The 16,451-nt window shown below is 45.3% G+C and overlaps 1 protein-coding gene across 4 annotated transcripts in view; it reads left to right on the plus strand.

Annotated features, from left to right (window-relative positions):
- Positions 1 to 16,451, plus strand: part of LOC110523269 — a 29,237-nt gene that overhangs the window by 10,933 nt on the left and 1,853 nt on the right. Inside the window, exons 7-17 of one of the 4 annotated variants that reach the window (XM_036976866.1) lie at positions 72 to 677; positions 784 to 1,038; positions 1,141 to 1,386; positions 1,497 to 1,754; positions 2,217 to 2,516; positions 3,271 to 3,540; positions 3,638 to 3,721; positions 9,529 to 9,673; positions 9,884 to 9,945; positions 10,734 to 10,945; positions 11,033 to 11,283. In XM_036976866.1, the coding sequence (XP_036832761.1) occupies positions 72 to 677; positions 784 to 1,038; positions 1,141 to 1,386; positions 1,497 to 1,754; positions 2,217 to 2,516; positions 3,271 to 3,540; positions 3,638 to 3,721; positions 9,529 to 9,673; positions 9,884 to 9,945; positions 10,734 to 10,945; positions 11,033 to 11,283 (2,689 nt within the window). Of the gene's footprint in view, positions 1 to 71; positions 678 to 783; positions 1,387 to 1,496; positions 1,755 to 2,216; positions 2,517 to 3,270; positions 3,541 to 3,637; positions 3,722 to 9,528; positions 9,674 to 9,883; positions 9,946 to 10,733; positions 10,946 to 11,032; positions 11,284 to 16,451 lie in introns of all 4 variants that reach the window. The other 3 variants (XM_021601817.2, XM_021601818.2, XM_036976867.1) reach the window with 3 other exon arrangements.

Consider the following 16,451-nt stretch of genomic DNA (forward strand, 5'->3'; position numbering starts at 1 on the left):
TTTCAAACACATACAGCAGGTGATAATAGTTGTTCCACCCTTTCATGGCCTAACACATTGTTTTCTGGCAGGATTATTCCTCAACATGAGAGTGATACAGAGGTGAAGATGCCTACACTGACTTCTGAGCGACTAAAGAGATTCTTCCTTTTGCACCTGCTTGATCATGGAGATCTGGACAACACGGAGACAGGACAGAGCTCTGTTGAGGAACTGTTGTCAGTTCTTGGGTTTGCTCATTCAGACGACTCTCCAGAAAGGTGCTTGTTTCTGTTAGATCTGTTCTCACATGGGAAAGACTACGAGACTCAAACAGGCAGAAAAGTTTGTCACGCATTACTTCCTGTTTATCGGTCAGCCCCTGCAGTCTGGTCCATAGACCTCTCGGAGAGAAAGGGCTCTCTAAGCTGTGATGACCAGTTCCAGCTGTCTCTGTGGGGTGCACTCCCTGTCGGCTCAGAATGGGATGCACAGCTAGCCTCCTCACTCCTCCAGGCCCTAGACTACACCATCACATTGTCAGGGTGGTTGCCCACTGTAACCTGCAAGGCAGTAGGTGCAGTCCTAGGCCAATCTGCCCCTGGAGAAAAACTCAGCGTCAGTCTCATCCCAGATAGTATCTCATTCCAAGGAGCTGCATTACTCTTCAAGCAAGTGAAGGAGTTTCACAAACTTAAGTATGATTTTGATAGTGGTATTTTAATGTAGAATGGTGGGGGTAAAAAAAAGCATTTTGATCATGATTTGCAGAATAAGTCCTCATTTTTTTGTATTGACTTCCAGGGTAAACGAAATGTCAACAGCAAAGCTGGCCAGATTGGCAAGGTCAATGACATGCCGAAGACCAATGGTCGTTGAGGAGCTGACTCTTGTCTTGTCTAGGTCAATTCCAAAAGAAGGGGTGCAGTGTAGAGTGCTCAGTGGTTTAGCTTTACTCCTTAGAGTTTGGACTGTAAGGGTCTTAAATCTGATAGACTGTCCAATCCAGGGTTTCCTTCTCACTACCTTGTTGTGTCATCAGGGTCCACTCACTATCAGGCAAGTTTCTAGATCTTCTTCACACTTGAAAAAATATGGACTTTTGTTTTGTGAGGTGTGCTATTGTTTTGAAAGATGGGTTTGTTTATGTTTCCACGACAGACTGAGTAAGGAGACTCGGCAGCAGCTGGCTGTTGTGGTGTATGAGGCTCAGGATGAGGAACTGACCCAATGCTTTCTGGAAAAGTCGGGTAGTGATCTGTCTAACTGTACACTGGACTGGGATGTGCTTCACTACCTGCTGAAGACCACCACACAACCCATCACCATCAACCTCAGGAGGAGCAGAATCAGAGACCAATACATACCGTATCTCCTCCCTTTGCTGAAGAATGTTCACTTTCAAAGGTCTGGGTGACACAAGATATCGAATATGTTGCATGATTCCAACAATGAAAATGTTGTTTTCCTGTTATAGTAATTATATCACTTGGTACCGTATTCCTTTGTGTCTGCAGGACAAGCTCCCAGTTTGAGAGGACAGCTCTGAGAGAAATACATGAGCAACGTGCTGGTCACTTGGTGAACAGTTTAGTGAAGTCATCAGATGACTGGATCGACCTGAACAACCTGGTTTTGAACCATGATGACTGTGAAGCGCTTCGTTTTGCCCTGCACTACAGTGACGGTGTCAAACTCAACTTGTTGTTGACCATCATTCCAAAGGAGGAAATGGAGAGCATTCTGACTCTTCTACACAGAGTCTCTGAGCTCAGGTCACTGTCCAATTGTCTATCAGCATTCCTTATGAGCGACGTGAACAGACAACCTGGTCGCACACCCATTTGCATTATATTATGTTTTTTTGTGTTCCTTTAATTTATATGAAATGTTACAAATGGTCCTGTGGCGTTGGAATAGCGGTCTTACAGTTTCATACGTCTTGGCGGCATTTGATGCTAATTTTAGCAAGCAGGTTAGCTTAACATCACTATCAGCGCGATGAGACAAATCCCTGCCGGCCAAGTCCTCACTAACCCAAGCCCTTGTCCCCAACGCAATTCGAACATGCAACTTTCGTTTCTGTCTGAAGTAACCAGACCATTTGCAACATATCATAGGTATTGGCTGTAACCCCCACCAAAAAATTGTATTATCCTTTGTGTAGTCGGAGAGACCAAGCTGTAGTAGAATACTGTTCCAATGTACTTGTCCACCAATTTCTGCTTACCTTGCAGGGTCGAAAGGAAACTATTGCTGGAGCTGCTCCATACCTGTGCAGTAGTGAGAAGGAGGAGAGGAGTGGCACCTGCACTCCTGACACTGCTGCATCACAAACTGGACCTCTCCTGCTCCTCTGCCATGGACCTGTTTGGGCAGGAGAAGACTGTTTTGAGCCTCAGTTTTGGAGACTGTAGGGTAATCTCCGCGGCCATCCAGGAAGCTGATGGTGACACAGAGCTGATCCTACACGACTGCCATGTTGAGGATGAAGGAATAGAGGAGCTGTTTCATGTTTTGCACAGGATTCATATGAGGTGAGATGCCTGTCTTAAGAAAGATTCCTTGTTTTAACATTTGTCTGACTACTTATAATGTCCTCTCCTGAATCCAACGTTTACTCCTGCAGTAAATGGCAATTGCACACAACCATTCTGTTATCTTGTGAATTTTACATTTGAACATCCAGTAGGCTAATGACATTGTTTGATTTTGTCGTGGAAATGTCCTCTATTTACCAAATCATGAGAGCAAACCACACACAAGTCAGAGTTAGTTATCACAAAGTCCATCTTTAATTATATGAGCTCTATCACAACCCTGTGATTCTCAGATCAATTCAGTGTCTATCAATGAATTCTCTGACAGTACCTCACACATTGTTACTGAGATCCTTTATAGCAAAGACACACACAGCCAGACAGCATAGGCATAATTTATCGTTCAGCTTTGTCTCCTAAACTATGCTCTCTTCTCAAACTCAGAACCATAAACAAATCCTCCATATCAACAGGCATATATCAAATCCATCCTATCTTGACAAGATCACAGAGACACACTGACTGGCACACAGACATTGTGGAGCCAAGAGATACACGCTTGACCTCTCCCCTCTCTCCGGCCCAAGCAACTTAGTCTTGACATAGAACAGATACTGCAACCCCGCCACAGTATTATACAAAAATAACATTCTGATGAGAAGTAACTTACAAACATATGATGAATATAAAACATCTTACCTATGTTACCAACCAATTCTGATTATTCCCCAACAACTTTGTTACACAATAGCTTTGGAAAACCTCTTCTGCTGCAACTCCTGCACTTGATATTTGTGGAAGATTGCGACAGGTCAGTGAGGCTTGCTTCATTACTCTCCAGAGCCCTAGAAAAGAAGGTGGACCTCAGTCATAGCCCTTTAGACTCGAGGGCCTGTTCAACACTTGCCTTGGTTCTAGAACACTCGGAAGGGCTTTCCGAGCTGAACCTCAGTGACTGCCACCTCACTGACACACAACTGGACGTGCTGCTCCCACATCTGCACAAAGTTCAAGTCCTGAAGTAAGGACAATATCAAGTGGAATGTCCATTGAACAGCAATAACTATTGCAGATTGCACTTTTAAGACCGTAAAACTACATAATGTTCTCTCTTTCAGTCTTTGCAATAATGAAATCACCGACAAAGGTGCTGTGAAACTTAACCTATACATGATCGGCAATAGCTTCACAGAAACTGTATGGTGAGTAAAACATTATTGCTTGTTGTTCTAACATAGCAGCATTAGCTAGATAGTTAGCAACTATTAAAAAGTTGGATAGCTAGCCTGCTAACGTAACTGTTAGCTAGCTAGCTAACTTAGCATTATAGCTAGGTAGCATAGAAACCACAACAACCAAACTCTCCGAATGGCTCGGGAGGAAGGCAGAGTCATAGACAACGGTTCAGTACCCAAGTGCATCTTAATTATTTTTTGGGATGTTGATGTTTCTGTCAGAACATTCCCAGAGTGGCCCGACACTCCTCCATAGCTGATGCTAAGTGATAATTTACACTTTCAGGTTGGGCTGTTTGTTTTGGATAGCTTTTGAAACCTCTGAAAATGTCCAGAGAAAGGAAATATGCAATTTGTTGACACTACAACATAGTATACTTATTTATTAACCTTTATGTAAATAGGGAGTCACATTGAGAACTATTTTACAAGAGTCCTGTATACGTTTATAAATAAAACACAACAGCCCTCATTACAAATGAAACACACTATAATAAAACACAATACACAAGATTAAACATATTTAAGAAAAGCAATCATATTCTGTAACATAAGTCTCCAATCAAAGGGGCAAAAAAACTAAAAGCAGATTTTCCCAATTCTGTGGAGACCAAAGGATTTCCAGAGTTATCCATCCCTGAGACCGGGTTTGCTAATTTATATGTCTCAATTAAGTAATGTACAGAGAAAGTTTCTGCAAGACTGCTATGTAAGTAAATAAGAGTGCAGCTCTCTTCTTACAAACAGAGGTCCATCCCACATGTTTGTAAAGAATACAATGACTAGTCCTAAAACCATCCCCAGTGATAAAACGTATTGCTGAATGGAATACTGAGTCCAATGGTTTCAAAACAGGCTGGCGCTGTAAGGGCGTTCGTCTGTAGGAGGAGGAGAAGCGGACCAAAGCGCAGCGTGGTGGTTATTCATATTTTAATAAATCACTACACATGAACAAACTAACGAAAACAAGAAATGTGAGAACGCAAAACAGTCCTATCCTGTGACGACAAACAGTGACAGGAACAATCACCCACAAACACACAGTGAAACCCAGGCTACCTAAGTATGATTCTCAATCAGAGACAACTAATGACACCTGCCTCTGATTGAGAACCATACTAGGCCGAAAACATAGAAATGCCCCAAAACATAGAAAAATAAACAGACTGCCCACCCAACTCACGCCCTGACCATACTAAATAAATACAAAACAACAGAAATAGAGGTCAGAACGTGACAGTACCCCCCCCCCAAAGGTGCGGACTCCGGCCGCAAAACCTTGACCTATAGGGGAGGGTCTGGGTGGGCGTCTGTCCGCGGTGGCGGCTCTGGCGCGGGACGCGGACCCCACTTCACCATTGTCTTAGTCCGCCTTATTGTCCGCCTCCCTGGCTTACTCACCATGGCCACCCCTCTCAATGACCCCACTGGACAGAGGGGCAGCTCGGGACAGAGGTGAAGCAGCTGCTCGGGACAGAGGGACAACTGCTCGGGACAGAGGGGCAGCTGCTCGGGACAGAGGGGCGATAGCAGCTCGGGACAGAGGGGCGATAGCAGCTCGGGACAGAGGGGCGATAGCAGCTCGGGACAGAGGGGCGATAGCAGCTCGGGACAGAGGGGCGATAGCAGCTCGGGACAGAGGGGCGATAGCTGCTCGGGACAGAGGGGCGGCAGCTGCTCGGGACAGAGGGGCAGCTGCTCGGGACAGAGGGGCAGCTGCTCGGGACAGAGGGACAGCTGCTCGGGACAGAGCGGCAGCAGCTCGGGACAGAGGGGCGGCAGCAGCTTGGGACAGAGGGGCGACAGCTGCTCTGGACAGAGGGGCAGCTGCTCGGGCGGCCCCTGGCTGACTGACGGCACTGGCGGCCCCTGGCTGACTGGCGGCCCCTGGCTGACTGGCGGCACTGGCGGCCCCTGGCTGACTGGCGGCCCCTGGCTTACTGGCGGCACTGGCGGCCCCTGGCTTACTGGCGGCACTGGCGGCCCCTGGCTGACTGGCGGCCCCTGGCTGACTGGCGGCACTGGCGGCCCCTGGCTGACTGGCGGCACTGGCGGCCCCTGGCTGACGGGCGGCACTGGCGGCCCCTGGCTGACGGGCGGCACTGGCGGCCCCTGGCTGACGGGCGGCACTGGCGGCTCCTGGCTGACGGGCGGCACTGGCGGCTCCTGGCTGACGGGCGGCACTGGCGGCTCCTGGCAGACGGGCGGCACTGGCGGCTCCTGGCAGACGGGCGGCACTGGCGGCGCTGGGCAGACGGGCAGCACTGGCGGCGCTGGGCAGACGGGCGGCACTGGCGGCGCTGGGCAGACGGGCGGCACTGGCGGCGCTGGGCAGACGGGCGGCACTGGCGGCGCTGGGCAGACGGGCGGCACTGGCGGCGCTGGGCAGACGGGCGGCACTGGCGGCGCTGGGCAGACGGGCGGCACTGGCGGCGCTGGGCAGACGGGCGGCACTGGCGGCGCTGGAGAGGAGGAAGGCTCTGGAACCGCCGGACTGACGGGCGGCACTGGCGGCGCTGGGCAGACGGGCGGCGTTGGCGGCGCTGGGCTGACGAGCGGCACTGGCGGCGCTGGAGAGGAGGAAGGCTCTGGAAGCGCCGGACTGAGTAGCTCTCGTAGCGCCGAACAGGCGGGAGACTCCGGCAGCGCTGGAGAGGAGGAAGGCTCTGGTAGCGCCGGAGAGGCGGGAGACTCCGGCAGCGCTGGAGAGGAGAGAGCCCCTGCAAGGATGGGCCGGAGAGACAGCCTGGTACGGGGGGCTGCCACCGGAGGGCTGGTGCGTGGAGGTGGTGACGGATAGACCGGGCCGTGAAGGCGTACTGGAGATCTTGAGAGCAGGGCTGGCACCAACCGCCCTGGCTGGATCTTCACCCTAGCCCGGCAGATGTGGGGAGCTGGGATGTAGCGCACCGGGCTAAGCACGCGTACTGGGGACACCGTGTGCACAACTGCATAACACGGTGCCTGACCAGCACCACGCCCGCCACAGTTAGCACTGCTAGGAGCACTGTAGTGCTGAGATGGCACAGGACGTGCAAGGCTAGGGAGATGCACAGGAGGCCTGGTGCGTGAGGCTGGCACAGTCTTCACCAGACCCCTCGCACGCACCTCAGGATGAGTATGGAGAGCTGACCCCGGTGCCATTAAATCCCTGACACGCTCCGTCGGGCGAATGTCGTGCCTCATGCACCAAACCAGCAAGTCCCTCATATCACTCTCCTCCAATTTCCCCATTAACTCCTTCACAGTCTCTGCTTCGCTCACCTCCAACACCAGCTCTGGTTCTGAGCTCCTCACGATAAACGGGGGGAGTTGGCTCAGGTTTGACTCCTGACTCTGCCACACTCCCCCTGTGCCCCCCCCCAAGAAATTTTTGGGGGTGTCTCGGGCTTCCGTCCGCGCTTGCTTCGCCAACCTCATTCTCCTGTAACCTTCCGCGCACTGTTCCATCGAATCCCAGGCGGGCTCCGGCACTCTCCCTGGGTCGACCGCCCACCTGTCTATCTCCTCCCAAGTTGTGTAGTCCAGATTCTGCTCCCATGTCCCAAAATCCTGATCTCGCTGTTGCTGTTCCTGCTGCTGCTGCCTCTGTTCCTTCTCCTGCTGCTGCTGTTGCTGTTGCCCGTTACCACGCCGCTTGGTCCTTTTGTGGTGGGTGATTCTGTAAGGGCGTTCGTCTGTAGGAGGAGGAGAAGCGGACCAAAGCGCAGCGTGGTGGTTATTCATATTTTAATAAATCACTACACATGAACAAACTAACGAAAACAAGAAATGTGAGAACGCAAAACAGTCCTATCCTGTGACGACAAACACAGTGACAGGAACAATCACCCACAAACACACAGTGAAACCCAGGCTACCTAAGTATGATTCTCAATCAGAGACAACTAATGACACCTGCCTCTGATTGAGAACCATACTAGGCCGAAAACATAGAAATGCCCCAAAACATAGAAAAACAAACATAGACTGCCCACCCAACTCACGCCCTGACCATACTAAATAAATACAAAACAACAGAAATAGAGGTCAGAACGTGACAGGCGCGTGCATATAAATGTCATCATAGTCTATTACAGGGAGAAGCGTTGTTTGAACAATCTTTCTTCTATTTTCAGAATTGAAGCAGGATTTATTTCTATATAAAAAAACAATCGTCGATCTCCGCTCCTTTGTCAAGTTTTCAATGTGTGTTTCAATAGACAACTTGTCATCAATCCAGATACCCAAGTACTTATAGTGAGAACCTTGCTCCATTTGGAGTGCAAATATGCAAGTCCTTAAGGTCAACATTAGGAGACCTAGAGAACAGCATAAACTTGGTTTCATTTGCATTTAACACAAATGTAAGATCAGTAAGTGATTTTTGGAATGAGTCAATCATGCTGAATGTCACGAATGGCCTGCTGCACTAAAGAGGCACAGGGATAAATAACTGTCATCTGCGTAGAGGTGAATGTTACAGGTGTTAACAGTATTTCCAATGTCATTTATACACAATGTGAACAACAATGACCCCAAAGTCGAACACTGGGGTACCCCTTTAAGCACTTCAAGAAATGTGGATTTAACCCAGTCTATCATAATAGCGAGGGAGGCTGTCACTAAGATAATTGTGACATCACAAACGGGCATCAGTGCCAAGGTGTATCACAGACAACTTACTCAATAAGATAGAATGAGCAACTGTATCAGACTTTTGACAAATCTGTAAGTAGGACAGCACAATTCATTTTAGCATCCAAAGCATTGACAGTATCATTTACAACTGATGTGGTTACAGTAATAGTACTGTGCCCTGGTCTAAATCCTGATTGATGTACATTCAAAAAAAGAACGAAGTTGCAACCTTGATATGAAAACCTTGATATGGGACGATAGTTGTCAAGATCACAACAAGCCCTTATGCAGTGGCAGCACATAAGTTGATTTCCACACTTGAGGAATATTTCCTGATAAATGTTAAATTAAAGATGTGGGTTATTGACCCCACAATGAGGGACGCTGTACACTTGAGCAGACCCTTTAGCCAAATGTTCGGCCCCTGTAGATTTATTTCATGTCGAATGCCAACAACACATCAAGGACTTCATTGTCTGAACTGCTGAAAGGAAAAACCCTGACCGACATTTTCAAAATGATTCAGTAAAATTCCCTCATCAACATCCAGTACATTGTCATACTGAGTAGGTTTTTGAATTCTGTCAGAGCCTGCAGAAATAAAATGTTGATTTAAATTCATTAATGCTATCAGTTATCAGTAATAGGGCCAGACTCTACATTCATTTGTAAGGGAAGAGTAGAAGTACCACCCTTTAATGATTTCAGTTTTCTAGAATATTTATGGATTTCCAGTACATGTACAGTCAGCTAGAGTGTTAATATAATAATAGCATCTCTATTGCGTATGAATTCAGATAATTCAGGTGTGAACCAAAGGCTCGATCTATTTTGAACTCTCCGTTTTTTAAAACGGGCATGCTTATCTGAAATGTTGTTAAAAACAGTAATAAATTGATTTAGAGCCAATTCAGAATGGATCCACATTCACAAATGTGAGTGAATAAAAAAGTTATTTTCAACTCTGTTTTTCTGTTTGCAGCGGGTCATTTCATGGGGAATGGTCCGAGACGCTCTCATATTGTAACATCATCAAACATTTGACAATAAAGGCGCTAACATTGCATCCATTCTAAAAGTTGGTTGAATTCTCTAAATCTATGGCTCTGCCTGCCTCCACAACTGTCACAATGTAGAATCATTCCTCTCCACAGGCTCTCCAGCAACATGATTACTGAGTTTGACATCTTATTGGCGGACAACCGCTACAAACTGTGGCCAGCTCATGTGGAGCCTGGGTGGCACGATCAGCGCGTTACTTCCCTGGGATCTACCGCTGTGACAAATGAGACCTCTAAAGTATTTTCAACAGTAGAGTTATTGATTTAAATTGAACAGCACAAGCTGTGTTTTCACGATGATTTTGGTGTAAAATAGTCCATATGACATGTTTCTCAATTATTGCCCGTGATGTGATTGCCATATAAATAACTTTTTTCAATGGATTTTTCACTTAGACATAATGTGTTTTGCATATGCTAACCTCACTGTTGTCTTCCACTTGTGTAGAAAAAACCCCTCATTGAAGAATTTGATCCTGACAAAACAATAACAGACAAGATTACCTACAGGTAACTACTTTGGGTTTAATGATCCATTACAGCTATGTTTTTAGGCTTTGTGTATTCATGTTTTATTTCCAATCACAGCCAAAACATTGCTGAAGCAAGCCTATGTTCGGGATCAAATTTATTGGAGGTAGTGAGTTAGTGCATTTTAAATTGGCTGTCTGGTTGTATGCTGGAGGACTTCTTAGTCAGGTTTGCAGTCAAAACTGAATTAATCATGCCACGAGACTGGCAGTTTCTAAATCAAGTGTTAACTCCCATGCATCCAGGACTTGCTGCAGTGCAAATCAAACACACTTCTGAAAGCATTATCTGGAAACCCACTCTTTGCAATTGCTTGAATACCAGCCTATGTTTTACCCCTGTTTACTAATCAATGGCCGTGGTCTGGGAGCTAGAATTGGATTTATGTATACTCTGCCAATGCAGATACAAAAAAAGAGTAATGAGAGCAAGCTTCAATACAGAAAACTTAGCAAACGAGGCATTTGTGGTAATTAAGTGCATGGAGGCCGCCATCTTAAGGCACGTCCCTCATTGGTTACTCTTAGACTTGCCCCACATCTATTTTATTCTCGCTCCATTTCATGGGGGTGGCAGGTAGCCTAGCGGTTGGGCCAGTAAAGGTTGCTAGATCGAATCCCCGAGCTGACAATGTAAAACAATCTGTCATTCTGTCCCTGAACAAGGTAGTTGATCCACTGTTCCTAGGCTGTCATTGTAAATAAGAATTTGTTCTTAACTGACTTGTCTAGTTAGATAAGAATAAAATACATCATGGTGCTCCCCAGGTTCCAGTGTGGGTCTCGTGGCAGGTTTCAGTGCAGAGCTACAGGGCTGGTTTTTGGGATGAGGGGGGCAGGAATTGTGGAGTACAGTGTGGTCCACTGGGACAGGGATATCCTTGCTAACACCAGCTATGAGCCTGCAGGCCCCCTGTTTCAACTCAGGAGTCCAGAGGGACATATGTACCAACTACATCTACCTCACTGCGAGGTTACGGGTGAGTGAATTGTTGTTGTCTTCACCAATCTGCACTGAAATACCACACATTATGAAAAATTGGTTTCATGCATTTCATCTCTCCCAGTATCTGCAGCTGAGAACCTTCTTGTGGCCCACATATGCAGAAAGAACAGGGAGTTCTTAATACCCAAGGTGACACACTCACACGTGATTGTAAGCATTAGTGGGCTTTCAAATTATGGAAAAGCTCGTAAAAAACAATCCAACAGCAACCGTATCCAAGGACAGGTGCTACTGTTCCTTGAGCCTGAAGCAACTCCAGAAGAGCAACGGCTCTGGGTGTTCCTGCTGCCCCGAGACATGCCGCCAGACCAGGTACGTCCAAGTCCATGAAAATGAACTTCTCCCTTTTCAAATATTTTGTCAACTTATGAATAACTGATTAGTTACCTGGGCCTGGTTTCCCAAAATGATCTAAATAAAGGGAAATAAATTAAAATATATATATACTTCATATTCATCATCTCCAGCACCATCCCAACATCAACAAACTGTATGTGAAAATGGAGTGTTTTGTATTAAAAAAAGAGAAAGATTGTGCTTCCAATGACGACATCAATCAATTAGTAGGAAATGCCTACTCACTTAGAGAGGGAGGGAGGTTTAGAGAGGGAGGGAGGTTTAGAGATGGAGGCCATCCGTATTCTCTGATACAGAGTATAATTAATGGTTCCTTCTATCAAGGCAAGTTGTCCAGGTTCTGAGGCAGCAAAACATCCCCAAACCATCACACTACCAGCACCACCATGCTTGACCTTTGACATAAGGTTCTGACTGTGGAATGCAGTTTTTGGTGTTCTCCAGGCATAATGGGACCCATGTCGTCCAGAAAAGTGGGCTCCAGGCCATCCGTCTGAGCTGAAGCTGGGACTTGCATTAAGAAAATTATCCAAAACACACAATTAAGTCGACATGAAAATGGCTAAAAAGCAACATAATTGAGGGCTTGGAATGGCCTAGTCAAAGTCCAGACCTAATCCCAATGGAGATGTTGAGGCAGGACTTGAAACAAGCGGTTCATGCTTGAAAACCCACAAATGTGGAAGAGTTATAGAAGTTGTGCATGGAAGAGTGGGCCAGAATTCCTCCTCAGAGATGTGAGAGACTGATCAACAACTACATGAAGTGTTTAGTTGAAGTCAATGCAGCTAACGGTTACAATTTTAATCCATCTGGGTACAAACTGTCAACATCACACGATGCACACTGACGATTATTATACATATTTTTTGCAAATATTTATTTAATAAGCTTTTCATGGTAAGGTTGTACACCTGTTGTATTTGGCACGTGACAAAACATTTTTTGGTCATTGGAAACACTTATCTTCCACAAGCTTTTTTACTACAAAACAAAAACGTGCATTTTTCACATACAGTGGCAAGAAAGAGTATGTGAACCCTTTGAAAATACCTGGATTTCTGCATAAATTGGTCATAAAATGTCATTTATTTATTGAACGCACTGTGTAAACATTCACAGTGCAGGGTGGGGAAAGTATGTGAACCCTTGGATTTAATAACTGGTTGACCCTCCTTTTGCAGCAATAACCTCAACCAAATGTTTTCTGTAGTTGTGGATCAGACCTGCACAACGGTCAGGAGGAATTTTGGACCATTCCTCTTTACAAAACTGTTTCAGTTCAGCAATATTCTTGGGATGTCTGGTGTGAACTGTTCTCTTGAGGTCAAGCCACAGCATCTCAATCGGGTTGAGGTCAGGACTCTGACTGGGCCACTCCGGAAGGCATATTTTCTTCTGTTCTTCTGTTCTGTTTTGGGTCATTGTTCTGTTGCATCACCCAACTTCTGTTGAGCTTCAATTGGAAGACAGATAGCCTAACATTCTCCTGCAAAATGTCTTGATAAACTTGGGAATTCATTTTTCCGTCGATGATAGCAAGCTGTCCAGGCCCTGAGGCAGCAAAGCAGCCTCAAACCATGACGCTCCTGCCACCATAGTTTACAGTTGGGATGAGGTTTTGATGATGGTGTGCTGTGCCTTTTTTTTTCTCCACACATAGTGTTGTGTGTTCCTTCCAAACAATTTGACTGTAGTTTCTTCTGTCCACAGAATATTTTGCCAGTAGCGTGGTGGAACATCCAGGTGCACTTTTGCAAACTTCAGACGTGCAGCAATGGGTTTTTTGGACAGCAGTGGCTTCTTCTGTGGTGTCCTCCCATGAACACTATCCTTGTTAGTCTTTTACGTATCATAGACTCGTCAACAGTGATGTTAGCATCCTCCAGAGATTTCTGTAAGTCTTTAGCTGACACTAGGATTCTTCTTAACCTCATTGAGCATTCTGCGCTGTGCACTTGCAGTCATCTTTGCAGGACGGTCACTCCTAGGGAGAGTAGCAACAGTACTGAACTTTCTCATTTATAGACAATTTGTCTTACCGTGGACTGATGAACATCAAGGCTTTTAGAGATACTTTTGTAACCCTTTCCAGCTTTATGAAAGTCAACAATTCTTAATCTATGTTCGAGGCATGGTTCACATCAGGCAATGCTTCTTGTGAATAGCAAACTCAAATTGTGTGAGTGTTTTTATAGGGCAAGGCAGCTCTAACCAACATCTCCAATCTTGCCTCATTGATTGGACTCTAGGTTAGCTGACTCCTGACTCCAATTAGCTTTTGGAGAAGTCATTAGCCTAGGGGTTCATATACTTTTTCAAACCTGCAAATGTTTAAATGACGTATTCAATTTAGATAAGGAAAAATACAATAATTTGCGTTATTAGTTTAAGCACACTATGTTTGTCTATTGTTGTGACTTAGATGAAGATTTGATGACCAATTTATGCAGAAATCCAGGTAATTCCAAAGAGTTCACATACTTTTTCTTGCCACTGTATGTTGGGGTGGTGCTGGAGATGAAGTTTCCCTTTACGGCTAAAGGGAACCTTTGTAGGAGCATCGTTATATCTCTGAGCTGTTTCCCGAAACCATCGTTACTAAAGTTGCACTTGAAAACACTTGTTATTTACAGACCGCCTCAGACCACTGGTAGAACAGCTAAGTGCATCGTTAGATGCTACCCTACCTACCCCATGTTGCGCAACATTTCTATGGGCTATGCAATTGCATGAGAAAACAGAGTTTTGATTGCCTCTTAAAAAGAGGAGTATCCATCAGCTTTCTATAGGCTAGGCCTACAATATTTATTTATTTATTTATTCATCAACTTTCCTAATATTAAGCACAATGCTTCACTTTACAACAGGAGTATAGCCTACCTGGCTGGCATGAAAATGAACCACGGGAAAAGCATCCTCCATTTGCTATTTAGGTGCATAGATGACGTGTATTTTTTTTTCTGTTTTTCCCCTGTTCCAAGACAGGTGCGTGATAATGGTCCATTCTAAATCAAAACTAATTTCACACAATAAATGATTTAGCATATGTAAAGACAACATTAAATTAAGAATAGTCTGACGGGTGACAATATTAGCCTATCACTTGTGAATAATTTATTATAAGAAACTGCATACCTTTTTTTTGCGTCCTTTTTCCAACCGTGGTCGCACACCTCATGTATCCTAGCCCATAGACCTATATGCTTTAATAAGGTTTGTATCACAGCTAAATAAGTGGTCTAATAACTTCTTAAAATTAAGCACATTAATCCGCTTTATAAGCGGTGTAGAGCTTAACTGTCATACATACATAGGCTGTGCATAAGTTTCAAGTTTGGGGAAGATAATTTTCATCTTTTGAGAACCGCTAATTGATTGCATTTTGGAATATTCGCACTTACTGTTGTGTGCGCATTGCTGCGCTTATAATGTGAAAAAATAGACTAATAGTTTAACATTTGAAGCTAAACTATACTGCTTTAAAAAAAAATTATGCAAGTGGTTGTATTAATTTGGGATATATTGCCTCCTACAACTGTCCCAGAGTATGTTTGGAATATTTATTTATTGTGCAGAAGGACAATCGAATAGGTAAACATTTTCCCTATTGGGGCGGCAGGGTAGCCTAGTGGTTAGAGCGTTGGACTAGTAACCGGAAGGTTGCAAGTTCATATCCCCGAGCTGACAAGGTACAAATCTGTCGTTCTGCCCCTGAACAGACAGTTAACCCACTGTTCCTAGGCCATCATTGAAAATAAGAATTTGTTCTTAACTGACTTGCCTAGTTAAATAAAGGTCAAAAATTAAATACAAATTGGGGATAGTAGGCTAGTGTTTTGGCTGTTCGTTAGGCCTACTCATCTTGTTGGCTGATGAAAAGTAGGCTAAATGTGGACAGTTCTAACATCTTCAATATGCCCCTCGGAATTCCATAAGAGTTGCATCCTCGATGTGTCTGTCTTCATTCACTTGTAGCTTACTTCTTAGCTAAAATGCCTGTCAGAACGACCTGATCATGTGACTGGCATTGGCTACATCTGAGAGAGCCATGTGAGTGCACAGCTTTCCCTGGAATTATAATTAGCTTTTAACTTTTTAGATTCAACCTGAGTGCCAAACGGCCACATTGGCCGCAAAAGGCATGGATTTTTAGTGAGCATTATGGCCACACAAGGCAGATGAAGGCGGGGGACTGATACTTGTCAAGTGCTTGTCAAATTGTGAACGAGAGACTGATGAAGTGTGTGCAGCTTGCGACTTTTTTCAAATCATCATTAGATTCTATCTAGGAGCTGAGCCGTCATCAGTATTGTGGAATAATTATACATTGAAGGTAAGATTTGAATGGATTAAGCTGATCCGAGAGTAGCGCTCCCTTTCTTTTGATCCTATCAGTATCGACAAATGCTCAAACGATGCACTTAGTGACCGTTCTCTCTACGTGGTGTTTTGGGAAACACGTGACATCTCCAGCCGTTATAGGAACATTAAAATACTTGTGAGCTTAAAAGGTCCTTCACTACAGGGAAACCGGGCCCAGAACCTTACAATTTATATTAATGTGTAACTCGACTTAAAGTTACGAGTCAGTGATGCACAAAGTAAACTGCAATATCGGGCCGATTTCCGCAACAACTAAGAATGTGAATCGCGAGGCTACACTTCTCTGCTGTTCTGGTCCTGCAGATATCGGGCGTCTTCCTCTGCCCATGCGTTGCTGATGCATGCCAGATCTTATGCCTGGATAGGTATTTTATGTATCAGCTAACCACATCATGTTATAGCAATCTGGTGCCCAATGGCACGGTCGGCGACATGGAACACAACCATTTGGTTGATGCATGTAACATCTGAGCAGGGAAACACGACCATCATGTTGCAGCAGTGCACATGGGATATTTTTTGCTACTTCAACGTCTTGGATCAACCTCATCTGCAGAATCTGCAGGTCATCCTTATGCTCGTTGCAACGTCATACCGCTGAGTCTGTTTAAATTGTAACATGAGGGAGAAAAAATAAAATAACTAAGCCTTGTGAATTCCAAACCAGCCCCTTGCCCCTACCAACTCACTCGGAGTTCCCCCCATTTTCATGTGTAGCTGACAAAACTAAGAGGGTG

The sequence above is a fragment of the Oncorhynchus mykiss genome, chromosome 5 (genome assembly GCF_013265735.2).
Source record: "Oncorhynchus mykiss isolate Arlee chromosome 5, USDA_OmykA_1.1, whole genome shotgun sequence".
NCBI lineage: Eukaryota > Metazoa > Chordata > Actinopteri > Salmoniformes > Salmonidae > Oncorhynchus > Oncorhynchus mykiss.